This window comes from Cardiocondyla obscurior, linkage group LG09, assembly GCF_019399895.1.
Source record: "Cardiocondyla obscurior isolate alpha-2009 linkage group LG09, Cobs3.1, whole genome shotgun sequence".
NCBI lineage: Eukaryota > Metazoa > Arthropoda > Insecta > Hymenoptera > Formicidae > Cardiocondyla > Cardiocondyla obscurior.
The window spans coordinates 4,762,190-4,778,626 of NC_091872.1; the positions used below are offsets into that span (position 1 = coordinate 4,762,190).

Below are 16,437 nucleotides of genomic sequence, written 5' to 3' on the forward strand. Positions count from 1 at the left end.
TTTTTTTTTTATATCAATTTACAATCAATTAAACATTTTCGTTACGTGTAACTCGAGAACTATTAAATTTCGTTAATTTAATGCCATTAAACTTGTCAATATTACCCGAAAAGTGATAATAAAATGGAAATAATCGATAACAATGGATGGGCAAAGTAATATTGGGTAGTATAAGCCAGATATACTGCTGATCGTGATCGGCTAATTAACTAGTTTTAATTTTAAATACACTCATTTATTATTGTGTTATTCTTTTTGTATCAAGCAAGTCTTGGAAGTTAGAAATGCGATCGACTCGACCGCATTACGCCAATCTTTTTTTTTTTCAGATAAGGCACATTTAATTTCTCTTATTATTTAGTTTCAACGGACTCGGTATAAATTACGAGCGCACTGGCGTGATTCGACGGCATAATCCGCGGAATCGAAAGGTGCCGGTCAGCTATGCGTAATGGTAGCAGGCGAGATAATGGCACGGTCCGTAGGACTGGTGCTAGGTAATAATGTTGCCCTATCAGGCATCGATTAGGCCCTTTAAAGCACCGGCAATCGAGCATCGCCGGCTAAGCCGAGTGCCGGCTGCCCCTCATTAACCCGATTGCGCAAATTGAGAAATGATTATCGCGCGATTCCGTTAGAAACTTCTCGCAATCTGCGTTCATTTCCGATTAAAACTATATACCCTTTCGTAATTCTTATCCAACGAACGAGAATTAGTTGCAACAAATCAGCTGCACAGCTACGAACGCGACGAATTTTTGTCGCGCACGAAAACACCAATTATTTAAAAATAATTTTCAAAATAATTTTGGAAGCGAGAAAATTTTTCGTTTAGCTCGCTATTCGAATCACTAACAATCTCAAACTTATATCCCAGAAGGCAAACGATGACAGCCACCTCAACCACGTGATCTTTGGCTTCGGTTACTCAAATTTATAGCACGCTGACACGTTGGCGTGGTTTAAGCAGAAGCGACGTCTATCATATCGACGTAAAGTGGGTCTTAAATATTTCAGCGATACCCGCCGAACCTGACTACTTACCAGGTCCCCGGCCTAGGAAACTTCCGTTTCATGGAAACGCAACGTTACTCGAGCTTTCCAAAGTTATATCCCCATCGAGGCGGCTAATTTGCACGGCGACTCATTCCCGCTACTCGCGGCGACCTTTTCCCGCGTATCGCGAATCTTTCGCTCTTTTCGCTCTTTCGGGAGCAGAAAACTTCGACCTATGCTTTAAACAGCTCTTCTTAAATCGAGTTGGCATCAATCGAAAATTAAAGAGACGTTTCGGTTTCCACGCCGACCAGAATTCTCTGGCAAGAGGGAACGTTTCCTAACTCTGTTACGACGGTGACTATTAAAAGGATCGCGAAACAATCGTGCGAATAATTACGACGATCTTCGTTGAGGACAGCAATGAAGACCGCTCACATTTGGCCGTCGAATAATTTTCTTTTTCGCAACAAACGGCAAACGACGTTTCGTGTTTCCCGTGTATTAATGTAAATGAGCTATGAACGCCCATTCAGTGTACGTCGGTCGCACGAAACATGGTAGCGAGTCGGTTTGGAAGGGTGGCTATCGGAGCAAGGGTGGTGAATGCGGTTGGACAGATCGACGGTGGAGATAAAGGTGAAACCGTTGCCTGACACCGAATGACGATGAAACGATATAATTAATGAAAGCTAATCCTGTTGGGATCATAATTAATCCGATATCCGTCGTCGAGCTAGCAGTTAAAAAACGTAATACGTAGATACATACGTAAATCTATACTTAGTATTATTAATGGAACTCTTTTTTTTTTCCTGTTGCTAAATGTAAAATAATGCGAGATATTTCAAAACCCTTCACAATGCTCTTAAACAAAATAACGCATTAATAAGACACAAGTAAATAAAGAGTTAAAAAAAATATTAAATTTTTAAAAACGATTTAACTGATAAAATATATAATGCATTTAAATAGATTTAATATGTAATAACTGTTTAAATAATAACGAAAACAAATTTCTGTTCAACTGTTCGAATTAATTAATTAAATTGTTTAATAAATTTTTTCTTATAAAGCTTAAATAAATGAAATAAAAAGCTTAATGAAGTTAATATATATTTTACAAAACTATATAATTCAGTAAATTACTTTATGTAGAAAAAATACTGTTTAATTAACTTCTTATATTATTAACTGTTTAATTTATCGCTCTTTTAATCTGTAACGTACAATATTCACAGATTTTATTAAATATTTAAAAAAATGTATTAAAATATTCTATAAAAATGTTTTACGAATTTCTGTTGAAATCCCGTAGAAATCTCGAATTTTAAGCGAACAAGACATAAAAATTGTGCGTTTAGACCTGTAACTAGAGAATTATTTGTATCGTCGTAATATGTGCCCCTTCCTATGCAAAAAAAAAACCCACGAATGTCCAGGAAAAGTAGCAAACAGCAAGAAACAAAAATGCAGGACATACACATGCGAACCGGCGGGGTGTCCATCCCCATGAGGTGCATACATTGCACGCACAACACTCGCGGGGATACATATTGAAACGGGGAGGGGGAGGGGGACCAAGGTGGGCTGGAACGATGTGCGGCGGGGTACAGCGGGGTCACGGGAATCGCGAGTTATGAATTAACTGTCACCGCGTTTTTGATTTGTGATGTCTCTGCCGTTTCGTCGCGCTATACCGCTTCGCTCTCCTTTTCTTTTTCTTCACGCTCGCCGGCTGACGCGATCTATTTCTCCTCCTTTCTTTTCTAAGGTAATTCCTTGCTTTTCGGGCGCCACCCTCTCTTCTGTTCTCCCTATGATTTGCCTTCGTTTGATTGATTGCACTAGATCGAGTTCGATTTCAGCACACGGCATCTCCATCAGTTTCTTTCGCTTTTTAAAAAAAATTTTTATTATAATAACGACCCTTCTACGAATATCTTTCTCTTTTTCGCACTCTTTCTGTTTTTTTTTTATCCCTTGTCTAATCGTAGTGCTAATAATAGTATTATCGTTCGCAAACTTGTCACCGATGTTCTCTTCCGCGCCGACTTTCGTTTCTCTGATCTGTCGATCTTCTGGCGGGAAGTTAACGACCCGATTTGACACGGCGGATGTGGGAATAATCCGGATGTCAGCGACCATACGATTCGGGTATAAAAATTTTTCAATCTGCAGAAGTACCTCCGCGGTGGTCTATTGCGAGCGCCGGTGCAACACACGTATGTTGTATAATTAATTTTCTCTCCTCTATCACAGGTGCGCATTCGCACTGCCGGCGATGGCTCTAATAAGTTTAGCGTGTGCAATTTACGAGTCGCAATACGAAATAAATCGCGACGTTGAAATTTGTTTATAAAGGCAAATTAAAAAGAAAAATGTAAAACAGAAATTTACAAGTAAATAATGTGACTAAAATACGTCGGTTAAATTAAGCAATTAAATTTTAATATCGCAAATATAATCTTATTATTTATATGTCGATTGAAGGCTTCCGAGTTCTTTCGTGCCGGGGGCACGTATACGAATGTTAGATAGCAGTGTTCGTGAGGGAGCAAGAAGGCATGATTGATAGTGCTAAGGCACACACTTCGCACGAAGTTTAGACTTTATCAGTGAACTTATCACCGAAGGCGCGACTCGCCTCTTCTTCTATCCCGTCCGGCTGCGTCTTCGCCGTCAACCTACAAAATATCCGCCTCACGCCTCCCCCTCTCCTATCCTAATTAATTTAGTTAATTATCCGGGCGGGCTTGAAGCCGTACCGGTAAAGTACTCCGAACGTACGGCCAATCTTCTATCTTCTCCGCCGATAAAACCTTAGCTAGATGCATGGTTCGTGCGGGCGCATCCAGTTTCGATATAGACGTCGATACAAACGACGAAGAGTCGCCGTAAATTCGTTTCTCAAATGCCTGTACGCATTGTTTCGCGCATGGAGAACGAGGTATCGTCTTTCCGTTATCGCTCCTAAAATGCCAAAAGCAAAGCACTGCCTACAATCTTACTAATGAAAATGGTTCTTTCATCGAGGATAGTGCTCTTCTCATTGGAGTTCGAACGCTTGTGGTATTTTCTTCGTGAATTTCAACGAACACGAAGACGGCCCTTGTAATTCTCAATTTAATTAATAAAAACGTACAAAGTAGTCGTTGTACAGTTTTCATATGGAACAGATACTTTTTATTTTTGTGTTTTTTTTTTTTTCTATATTTCATCACTAATATTAATCGACAGTGAAAAAGTACGTGCCGGTAAAAATGACACCTTTTACTAGTATTACTCTTCTTTCCAATTCATCAAACGAACGTGTAATCTTATTTGTCCTTTTAATTTTACTTATATTTTATACCGTTAAAAACCAAGCCAAGCCAAAAAAATCGTGCAAAAGCACACAACGTTTTTAATTATTTCTATTCTATTGTTCTAATTTTTTTTTTTTTTTTTTTGTAAAAGTTCTCCATTTTGAAAGGGGCATAAACAGAGCGGAGCTGCAATTCAGAAGTGAAAGCCTCGGTCTCGCCGGCTCGTTTAATGTTAATTACATGGCGCATAGCGAGCTATGGCGCGGTATGGGTGGCACTCTCAAGATAATTCGATGCAATTTGTCCTGCAACCTCTGAAGGCAGTTCAGCTGAAAAGGGATAAAGGCTACTTTCTACACTCGACGACGATTATCGAGCGGTTTTAATAATTAATTTCATAACGACGTCGTTAAAGTTCCGCTCGTCGTTGATGCTTAAAGATCAGTTTAATTTTGCGACCCTTCTAAAGTTTCGCGTTCCCGTTGCGATGCGCGTCCCGTTCTTCGTCTCCCTTCCTTGAGAGCCGTGGTATTTATAGAGGATAATTGTCATCGCTACGATTCATCTCCCTTTAAGTTTTCCACGACGCCGTAATGAAATACCGTTGTGCCTATGTTCGTGAAAAATTTGTGCCGGCAGACGCCGCCAATTTTCCTAGCTTAACCCAAAATTGTGACGTGGAAAAGTATCTCGGAATTTCATTTCCGCTCGTGATGCAATTTGTTTCGCACGATGCCTCTCTCAGTTCGATGCTATCACGACGTCACGACGATACGTTCTTATTTTTATTTTTACCAGCGACTCTCGCCGTAAAATATCCGCAAAAATTTTCTGCAGCCCGCCTTGTTACGGTGATCCAAGAGCGCGTAAAGTTTGCACCTAATTCTCCCGGAAGTCATATTTCAGCGAGTCGTGAGTTCCGCCGAACCAATAGTCGGCAATCGATGGCATGCCTCGCGCGGAGTACGGCGCTCGTTCAAGACGATGTCGGCAAGTTAGCCCCTACCTCGCGACCGGAAAGGGTGAAAGAGGAGCCCGCTCGGGAGATGAGGCGGAGTACGAGCGTAAGGGGAGAGAAATAATGCGAGCGCCGCTGGAAAGCGGTGTCCGACAAAATTACAATTTGGGGGATGTAATTCCGCTCTGGAGAAATGGCCTCCACATACCGCGCGCGGCGGGGGCGAGGACGAATAGTTGGATGAGGGGTGCAAGTAGGTAGGTGGGAGGCACGGCGTTGAAGGTGGGAGAGATTTATCAACAGCTCGTTCCGCACTAACTAGACGCCGGAAACTCGAAAGATATTGCATCAGCGAGGCGATGATAGTGCCACGACGACTGGCATTAAATTGCATCCGGCCGTTGCAGGAATTTAGCCGCCATTACGGCGTCCCTCGTCTAACTCCCCCGCCGTGTGTACGCCTTCCTGCTACTTTCTGCACACCTCTTCCACACACGGCGACGTGGATGCGAACGATTCATCAGACGTCGCTGCGACGTCGGGGCTGAATATTAACTAGGCTTTTATTTATTGGCTGCGCGAGGATATTAATAACGCTATATAATAAATAATAAGGGGAATATAAAAATGGTCGCGTAACAATGGCTGAAGGCAGATTTAAAGAGAGGCGACGTAATTAACGACGAGAAACATAATTTGCGCGGGGCTTGATCGAGCGGCTGGCAAAGGGATTAACGCGCGCTCACGGAGATTGGACTTGTCGAAGCAGACGCTATCGGAGTTATTCCCGCGAAGATTCATGAATGTTTACTTCAAGTCGCGCCGTAAGTTCGTACTCGTGCAAGGTGGATCTATTCGTTTGTCTTCCGCCCGCCAGTGTAAATCATTAGATTTACGGCCGCCGACGTTACGTACGTACGTAACGTACCTCCGTTTCGAAATCGCGCCCCCGCTGAGTTTATTACGTTTGACTTGACACGGATCCATGCTGTTGGAACATAATAAGCCCGGGCTCGGTCATGGCATAATGGAAATGGTGATGGATCACGATCGATCGATCCTTATGCGCGTGATTATCTTCTCCGAATCGGCCTCCACATATTATCCCCGCGACAATTTCAACAAAGTCGCGACGACGCCAGTCGTTTCAAGAGCGCGAATCGCGAACCTTCGGTAAAAAAAAATTTCGCTCGGCTGGCTAAATATTGTAGGTCCCGTTGTTCGCCGAAATGCCGCAGATTGTTGCATCCGACAAGAGATGCGATCGCGTTTGCGTATGTATGTGGGCCAGCTTTCACGCCGCGCGTGATACTAATTCGTATTTAAAGCTTTATCAGACGCGCCTCGTGCCCCGCACAACAATTTCACGGTTCACAGAAACCATCCCGCATCCAGGACCACTAACACCGTCATCCTCGCGCGACTGGTACCTATATCGCACAGTCGTGCACGCTCAAGCTTCTCGAGTAGGTACACGCTACGAGTGCCAGCGGTAGCAGTCACTTAGATAAGTACTTCGTCCTTCTGTATAATAAATGAACATGAACTCTCGTCTGGACAATACGGTAGATATACTTGAATAATTATACATATATTTCCCTCCTTCTCGAAATCGTCTGCAGTATGCGTACCTTCGTCTATTTTTTATTCATTTATTATTGAACCGAAATATGTAATCAATGATAATCGACATATATAATTTTCGACTGGCGACCCGTGTAATTTTTATCTTATTTAAAGTTGATATTATTTTGTTGAAATTTCTATCATAGTAGAAAACAAACAGGAAGTAATTCAATAACAAAGGGAGCAGGAAAAAGCGCCCACAATTGCGTTATAAATTTTCAAAGAAATTACGTTTTTCTCAATTATTCTATCATGTTCAATTTAGTTTTACTCTACTTTTATCTTGCATTTTGCGCGCCTTAAGGGAATCAATGCGGTATATATCGAAGGTATTTTTTTCCGACTGCCGCTACTAATTTACACCAACTCATTGGCCCGCGGCATCCCTATGTTAAATCGCTTCAGCCCCCCTGAACCCTTCCTGAAAACCTCTCTCTACTTGGCTATGCACTTTATCCACCTCCCCGCCGCTGGATGCAATTTTAATCCCGAATTCCAAGAAAATTACCTTGCCGTCAGAGCTGTTTAAGGGGGTACTAGATGAGATTGCCTCTGTTACCTGTCAGCCTGCTTGACATATAGTATATTATGCAGCGGGCTGTTCGAACTAGTCTTGAGATTATTCTCTAATTTAAATTTCTATTTTCCTTTCGCGCCGCCGTTGTCGAGAAATAACCGCGTTTTAATAGCGAGTGGTAGGCGGATGAATTTTAGAGACACGGCTTTGAAAATTTCAGCGCCCGCTATGTTTTCGCAAACAAAACAGACGTGATCGGGCCGGCCGTTTGTATTTTTTGAATTGAAGCCGATGTTAAATTTTTAATTGTAATTTTGTTACGAAAGTTTCCGCTATTGTCGGAACGAAACAAAGCCCTCGCGGCAGTTGTTAGTTACATGAGTTATAATTGGTAGAAACTGCAGAACGCGTATTGAATACGGACGCATATATCATTTAGTAATTTGTGGGTGTTTTATGTTACAGATATAACAAACCTACCTGTAACGTTGAAAGGTACGCCCTTAGAAGAATGGTAGTGCATCCGGCTAAAGAGAGAGAGAAAAAAAGAAAAAAAATGATAAGGCTAATGGACCATTGTGACCAAATGACATTGGACGAAATACACGTTTAACATACGACGGTTATGTCGTCCAATGCAATTATATAAAATAATAAAATTAATAACGTTTAATAAGAACGAGATCACGACGATTAATAATAATAGTAACAATAACGACTTTATTGCCACATACATAAATAAATGGACATGGCCGATGTACAGCGTACAAGCTGGATCGCGATCCGATCCGGTTGCATCAAACTACCGTCACAGTTTCTCACGTTCTTACGTACACACGCACGCACGCACACACGCATGCACTCGCGCTTGTATACTCTTTTTCTCACGTCTTTTCCGGCGCGCGTAGCCCAATGCAGCCGTCGCCCTACTTACAACAACGCTTCTACTTTGTATCGGAGCACGGGTTAAACAGACACCGCGTTAGAAATAAGCGATTCGCGAGGGGTAGTCTCCCTGTAAGGGTGCTTCACGCCGTCAGCACCGTGCGAGAGAGCGCGGGCTTGAGGAGAGCTACGAACGATTTGCCTACAAGTGGTTCCGCCACGCGAGGCGAGCAACGAGTACACAGGATATAAAGTATCGAACGCGTAAGGAGATGACGAAGGTGCCGCTAAGGAACAGAACCGAGGATGGAACAATGGGATCGTCGATTCAATATTATCGGGCCCTGTGATCTAACGGTGATAAGCGCGATTTGTCCCGGCGACGCAGAGCGTCTTGAATTTCCGTCTTCAGCGTCGGTTAACAATCGTCTCGATGCGATTAGCGTCGCGTATATTTAACTTTATATCTCTTTTTGTCTAAATTGTGCAAGGGTTAATACTGAAAATCTCGAGGATGCTTTTCTAACGACAAACGCGAGATGGGAATTCAGTCCGAGAATCGCGCGTGACGGAGTAGCATCGACGACAGTGCTACGTACACATAGTTATACACGTTCTATTCGCGATACCACGGGGATCTGATTACCATCGAATTCCCCGGTGGATATTTCAAAGGTCTCCGACGAACGTCGTCCTGCTTCAGGGGAAAGAAATGTACGAGTTCGAGCCGAAACCAGGACACCAAACAAGCGTGAGCGCCGCGAAGTGGCGAGAAAATGTCGCATCACGAGATGTCTTCTACAATGCGAAACGGCGGCTTTTGGGCGAGAGTCTCGCGCTTCCCTTCTCGCATATCACATTGACCGATGGCGCTGGCGCGAGAAAAAGCTAAAGGAAATACCCCTTGGTGAACGCCGCTCGGAGGAATATTCCTTAGAGAGAATTCCTCGAATATCCGCGAATTCGAAAGAATTTTTCCGGTCAAGGCCTCGCGAGAATTCTCTTTGTGCCCGTGCAACGGGTGCGTTTCTCCCCTCTGTCCCTCTCGCCCCTCGCTACGGAGGAAAACGTCCAACGCGTTTATTCGCGCATCTCGCAGCCACCGCCGGATCGGTCGGATATTTCACGGAACGAAGATTGGCTCGCCCTGTGAAACGCCGCGACTAGGGAAGATTGACGTGTGCCTTAAGCGCGGGATTGGAGCCGCAACAACGCCCGATTGTGCCCTTGTACGACAACTCAATTAAACGTGACTGACGTTGAACTGCAAAATACGAAGGGAAGAAAAAACTGGACCAAAAAAAGAAAAAAAAAAGAAAAAAAAAAATGAAAAGGCGCTCGATGCAATTCCATTTAATTGACATGTATGCACATTGGGGGAAGAATCACCGCCGCTCGTCAGATCGTCAGATTAGGCCCTAAGTAAACTAGAGATTTTCGAAGAGCGCCCGGCACTTGAAGGCGTATCGTGCATACGCCGCGTTCATTAAAAAATAGCGCGCGTGTAGGGAATAATTAATGAATTTCAATTATCCGTATTTACCGAGTTCTCTCTTTTTCTTTCTTCGCTGATACGTTGCACTTCGGGGGAGTACTTTGTCCGTTTAACGGTGGATTCGTTTGATATCATTTGCAGTGCTCCAGTGAAGGCCTCGTTCCCGATCGCGGTGCATTATTCACTCGTTTTCATCTCTTCTTCGCCGCTAAGACCACAGAGTCACATGAGTTCGCGACGATTCCTAATGAATCGTTTGTGCTTCCGCAATACACCGTGTAATAGTATTAGCACATCGATTTGTCGGCCTGACAACTTCCGTCCGACTTGGCGAGGAAGAGCTTGCCGCTCGCGCACGCACACAGCTGATAGATGGTTGTCTCTTTCTGATTCTGATGAGCAGACGATGATCTGCCGGGATGCTGTTGCTGTTGCTGCTCCCTGGACGAATGCCCTTGCACTGGCACCGCCGTTTTCAGCCCCTTCATGTAGACGGACTTGGCGTCAAGCCGAATGGCTCCGTGAACGCTTTGCAGGTTTAAATCCGTCAAGCAGGAGGCTGAGATCTCGTTCGCCCAGGATTCGATCGCTACCCGCTGAGGAGCGTTTATCTTCAGAGACCTCGTCGCCGACTCGAGCCTGCACAATAAATAATTTGATTTAAATCTATGCCATACATATAGAACATTTATCTTCTCTCGCGTCGCGTATTTTAGCGGTAAACTCTTTAGTTGGCCCAAAGACGATTTTTGCTTAGCGTAAATGTCGAAGTGCCAATAATTTTTAAGTTACAAGCGGATAAAGCAGAAAATTTCGCAGCAAACATTTTCCTTCTTTAAGTTTCCAGAAGTTAACTCTTCGACTAATTTCTCAGGCGGAATTTACTTTAATAGAGTTTCAATTTGTAACTTTATTATAGAGATATAGATAGATGCTAAAGATTCGAAAGTTAAGCGATAAATGACGATATGTCTCGACTTTCTCGCTAAATATTGATTAAAAAATGTGTCGCGAGATAGATAATTCGCGATAAATAAAAGCGTTTCATATATATTGTTACATTTCTCGATACGTAAAATAAACAATGTCAATTAGGATTAAAATATCATCATTAGACTTAAAAAGCAGGGAACCGCGTTGCGTGTTACCGCTGCTTTTCGAAACGCGGTTATACCCAGTTATCAGCGATTATCAATGTGCGTGATTAATTGACTTTCATGATTTACAATTTGATGAATATATCAAAGCGCTGGTTATTTAACAAAAAAGATTCATATACCAATTTATCAAAGAATATTTCGTGCGATTTAATTATTATACGCGCAATACGAGAACCGAAATAATAAAGGATAGGAGATATTAATAATTGTTATTCCAATTATTACGGCGGTAATCGTTTCTTTAATATAATTAAATACCACGCGCTTCGAATATTTAAATACAGAGATTTAAATGCGCACATTACTTATATAATTATTTTAATGGAGCTAACAAAATTTTTCCCATAAAAAAATCATATATGTATACGTATAAATAATATACATACGTGACGTACAATATGCACATCACATTCAAATTAATATTCAAAGTATTTAAACTATCGGTGTCGAACGTCCGAAACCAATTCTCTTAATCCGCCGATCAGCTGGGTTCTCTCGACGGTCATTCACCCGGCTTACAGTATTATATGAAGCCTACGTCATACGCGTCATGCATACGTCACGCTACCATCTTGTCCAGCTGGTAACGCTGTGTAGGCAGACCACTGATTTGGTCAACCGACGTTGCGACGTGTTCTCGAGCGAGTATAATGTTAAGAAGCGACACACACACGCGGATATATGGTCCGGGCAATACTTATTTTATCTGCACTAGACTCGTACGTTCTCGATGATATGCGGAAACGCGAGCTGCACGAGAAATCGGCCGCTGGCCACCCTAGACGATCGTTTAACCTATAATTCAGCACATACGACGTAGCGTTACCTTTCATGCATCGTGCGACGTTACTTCGCTATCTTGTCGGGTCGGCGGTACGACAACGTGAGATCGTAGTCGGTCGACTTTGTATTTTGAGAAAGCCGGTGCGTATTTTTCGATCGAGTACGATGTTAAGAAACGGCACTCACACACGGTTAACAAACGGATATATGGTTCGGGCAATTATTATTTTATCTGCACTCGACTCGTACGTTCTCGATGATACGCGGAAACGCGAACTGCACGAGAAATCGGCCGCCGGTCAACCTAGACGATCGTTTAACCTATGATTCAGTACATACAACGTAGCGTTACCTTTTATGCGTCGTGCGACGTTACTTCGCTATCTTGTCGGGTCGGCGGTACGATAACGTGAGTGCGTAGTCAGTCGACTTCGTGTTTTGAGAAAGCCGGTGCGTATTTTTTCGAGCGAGTACGACGTTAAAAAGCGGCACACGTAAACAGTAAGCAAAGACTGTGGTCCGAGCGAACGTTACTTTACTCGTACAGATTCGTGCGTGCTCGACGAGTTTCGGAAAGGCGAAGAAAACGACGTTTACCGACACCTGTCGATCATCGCAGTACTTCGTCACACTTGCTGCCATCTTGCCCAACAGGCAACACGACTACGCGGGATCACTTGACTTCATACTTTCGAAAGGTTGTTACGTCGTTCTCGAGTGAGTACAATGCTAAGAAGCGACACACGTGAGTAGCAATGAGATCTATGTTTCGGAGTAATCGTTATTTTACTTGCGCAGACTTGTACGTGCTCGGCGATGTGCGGTAACGCAAGTTGCACGAGAAGTTACCCCCCTTCGCCGCCGTTCGCCGGTGTCAACGGACATTCGCCTAACTGACAATGCAGTATGTCATACCCGTCATGTACACGCCACACAGTTACCTTGATCGGCTGGCAGTGCGATAACGAGAGTGCGTAGTCGGTCAACCTCATGTTTTGAGAAGGTCGCAGCGTATTTTGGAGTAAGTACATCGCTAAGAAGCGGCATATGTATACATATAGTTAACAAACAAATCTGTGTCTTGACTAATCATTATTTTATTTCTACAGATTTTTACATGCTCGGCGATGTAAAGAACGACGATCAATGAATTTCTGCGGGTATCGCGGGCATATGTCCCCGAGTCATACGCTCGATCTTTTGTCTTGATGCCAGTCGGCGACCGAAACGCGCATATCGCTTGTCCGTCGTGGCGCTTTTCGGAATTGAAGCTTGGAGCAACAGGTGCAGTGGCGCGGTGGCCTTCTACGTGAAAATCGTACGACTTCTCTTCGTTTCGCCGCGATTCCGGTTTCGCGATGCTAACTACACACCACGCGAAAGCGTGAGATTGAAGACACGGACGATGCCAAGGTAATTTCGCATAATTAGTCAAGTACTTTTAAAGTCTATTTGATCGTTACATAAATTCTTTCATGCCGACAATTTAATTTCTAATATTAATATTTAATTCGTTCTTATATCTCAATTTGTTTTAATTTCAGAAGTGCTGTGCCAAATACCCGCGATTGTGGAGCGTTGGTAATTAATTCAGTCGTAATTTAACGTCGAGTTCGCAAGTGTGTGTTGTGCATGTAAAAATCTGGAGAGGAACTTGACGATGGGAGGACTCGAAGGATCCTGCAAGTGGAAAAGAAACCTGGGACGGCAACAGCGAACCAACGCAAAGTGAGTGATATTTTATTTAATAATTTTTTGCTTGGAATAAATCATTAACCTAAAAATATTTTTTTATTTTTCAATCTTTGATAGAACGTTAATATTTATTGATATTTTAATTTAATATTTTTAAAGAAATTTAAAATTTAATTATCTCATTTTATAGTTAAAATATCACGTCGCAGAGTAAGAGATCTTTATACGGATCCTTTAAAAATTAAAAAAATGTAAAAAAAAAATATTTTTAGTGTGTATATTATATGCAATGTAATATTTTAGCAGTCGATATAATAAGTATTTCTCCAATTTTTTGTAAACGTGCACAATGTTTTGCAAATAACGCGTCCCGTTTCTTAAATCCGTAAAATTCAAAATGCGAACACTAGCGATACGATCATTGTTCGATGTGGGTATGCCATCGGACTTGCGTATCTCAATTTCAGTGCATTACGTTCCAACAATGACGCGGATTACACCGTAAATCTCCGTGTGCCCGTAAACCGTCGTATTATATCCGAGTATTCCAACAACATAGTAATATCTGTATTGACTCTCGCGGCTCGAAGTCGAACTTGAGCAATAATCGATTCTCTCTCCGGGAGAAGATGGTCCACGCGGTTGTTCGTTTTCTATCGTTCTTCGCGAAGCTGCTTTTTTACCGTTCTATTCCATCACCTTGTCCCTTCTCCCTTGCACATAGTCACTTCTCGTCCTCCGATTTTTCTCTCTTTCTTGCTCTCTCTCTCTCTGCGCCCACCTCTAAGGCAACTCGTAGGATCCGCGGTATTTCATATCTGGCGCAAATCCAATCCTATGAATATAATTTTCCGCGCGAGCAAAGTTTTATTGTAATCGTAAATCCGTCTGTAAATTGCCCGGCGCTATCAATAACCGCGGTGCAGCGCGGTACAGCCTCCGTTTTGTCCCCTTCTTTCGAATTTTCTCTCTTGCCGTCGCTGCAATTCATCCGACCTCGATCTCTCGCGGTAATACACCGAGGTGCTCGGTGAGAGATGAGGATGAAACCGGGAGCGGGAGGGTTAAGAGATTGTACAAGCTTATTCGGGCCGAAGGTGTGATGATTCAAGGTGTAGACGAGAGAGACTCCGCCGTCTCCGAGACGACCTCCTCGCGAGAAAACGAAACGCCAGTGCAACGCGTCATTATCCGGCACAATCGGGGACGATCGATCGATTCTATTCAGCGAACATTTTTTTATTATTAGTTTACCCCGAGATGCACTACTTTCCAAATATAAATACGTCACGTTATCGACCCACGAACTCTATCTCGCGGAGTTGGGTTTAACAAATTATTTTTGCTCGATTCGAACTGCTACGTTGATCGATTCGCTCGACTCTGTTCGTGTAATTACTATAGTATACTTGCTGCACGATATAATTATGCGTTTATATTGAATTTCGATGAAATTGCTGATACGAATATTAATGATCACAAATAATTGATGCATTATATTTGGAAACAATATCTGGGAATCGTCTATTTGTATATAGGTAACATGTAACAATATCAGATAATTAGATAGTCCGTGGGAAAATCCATTTCTCGGTCGAAAAATGATCGGCCGTTCTACGCGCGCGCGTACTTAAAATAATTGCAATATATTTACTTAAGACCACGTCCCGACTCTCCTCTGACTAGTGGAGTTTGTACGCTGCCTTGGAAAACAGCACCGCCGTCGCCGGTCACCCTCAACATCTCTGCCCCTACGATAACTTGTTCCCTGTCCGCGGAGAACAGCACCCCTCCTCGCGGATCGGTTATCCGGAAACCTCTGGACACACAGTCGACGCGATCCTCCCCTGGAAATAGAAATTTGATCACTCAATTTTTCAATCGGAAAAATATCAGCAATTACGCAAGGCGACGTATAAATTATTACACGTGACAGAATTCGGAACGTCCCTCGTAAAACTAGATCTTCGTTGCGTGCACGGCTTCAAATTAGATCATTTATTTAATTTTATTTCTCCATCTGAGAAATTAAAATAAGATTGTTTCGTAACATCGGGCTGTATGAAAAATGCAAGCCGCCGTATGCGGCCATTAATATAACTTACCAACTGTTAATCGCGCAAGAAGCCGACCATCGTGAGATCTTGCCGAGGCCGTAAAATTACTCCACGATTCCAACACCAAGTTTTTCCCCCTCCGTGATCTCAGGCTGGAGGCCACGAGGGCGTCTAACACGGCAGCTTGACCTCTCAGCTCGATTCCCCCAGGCACCACTTTTAGCGAGCCGATACCTTCCTGAAAGAAAAGGAAATGACTGTCAGGACAGAAGGGAGAGGGCAAGCCGTCGAAACTTTCTAGGCCGTGGCTATAACGCTCGGCAAAAATATAGCGTAGCCTCGGCCACGATTTATTGCACTCTTGTACACCCATTCTATTTTCTATCAAATTGACAGCTGATTCAGGCTTTCTGTTCTCTATAAATTTTATTTTGCCAGTCGACAAAACACAATGCGACTCCTAACGATCTTTTTCAACCAAATTCCCGATTTATCTGCGGGATAGGTTTTCGAAATAGAAGTCGAACGTTAAATTACGCGCGAAAATTATCGTCGTTATTAAAAACGGGAGGTGACGGGACATAAAACAGAGGCGAACGCTCGTTGGACGCCGTATCGTCGCGGGTAAAGCCGGAATTTATTAAAATCGGACCGCACGTCGGGTGGTCTCGCAATATCGATGTCTTGGAGATCGAACGGGCGCTTGTATCGTAAAATAAAATAATATACTCCATTACTGCGTCGAGTTTCCGCGTGGCGGTATTAAGTATCGGCGGCACCCGCCATTATTGCCACTTCAGACAGTTGAATTATAAATGCGGCGATGAGCTGGGCGCGGGGTTACCCGGTGATCCATTGTGCCCGCTCGTTTGAAATATCCGCTGTAATATCCGAAACAGTGGCGTAGGCAAAATTTTATTTTCGCCCGGCGTCTCTCGCATTCTTCCTTCCTCCGTC

At 43.2% G+C, this 16,437-nt stretch overlaps 2 protein-coding genes across 2 annotated transcripts in view; both read right to left on the bottom strand.

The window, feature by feature from the left end:
- The window catches only part of Pde8 (phosphodiesterase 8), a 35,936-nt gene extending 25,880 nt beyond the window's left edge, over positions 1 to 10,056 (bottom strand). Inside the window, exons 1-2 of the mRNA XM_070661640.1 lie at positions 9,834 to 10,056; positions 7,886 to 7,932 (exon numbers count right to left, since the gene is read on the bottom strand). Coding sequence (XP_070517741.1) covers positions 7,886 to 7,928 — 43 coding nt within the window. The 5' untranslated portion in view covers positions 7,929 to 7,932; positions 9,834 to 10,056. The remainder of the gene's footprint in view (positions 1 to 7,885; positions 7,933 to 9,833) is intronic.
- Positions 8,106 to 16,437, bottom strand: part of Scgdelta (sarcoglycan delta) — a 176,974-nt gene continuing 168,642 nt past the window's right edge. The window contains exons 5-7 of the mRNA XM_070661642.1: positions 15,529 to 15,718; positions 15,078 to 15,270; positions 8,106 to 10,424 (exon numbers count right to left, since the gene is read on the bottom strand). Coding sequence (XP_070517743.1) covers positions 10,073 to 10,424; positions 15,078 to 15,270; positions 15,529 to 15,718 — 735 coding nt within the window. The 3' untranslated portion in view covers positions 8,106 to 10,072. The remainder of the gene's footprint in view (positions 10,425 to 15,077; positions 15,271 to 15,528; positions 15,719 to 16,437) is intronic.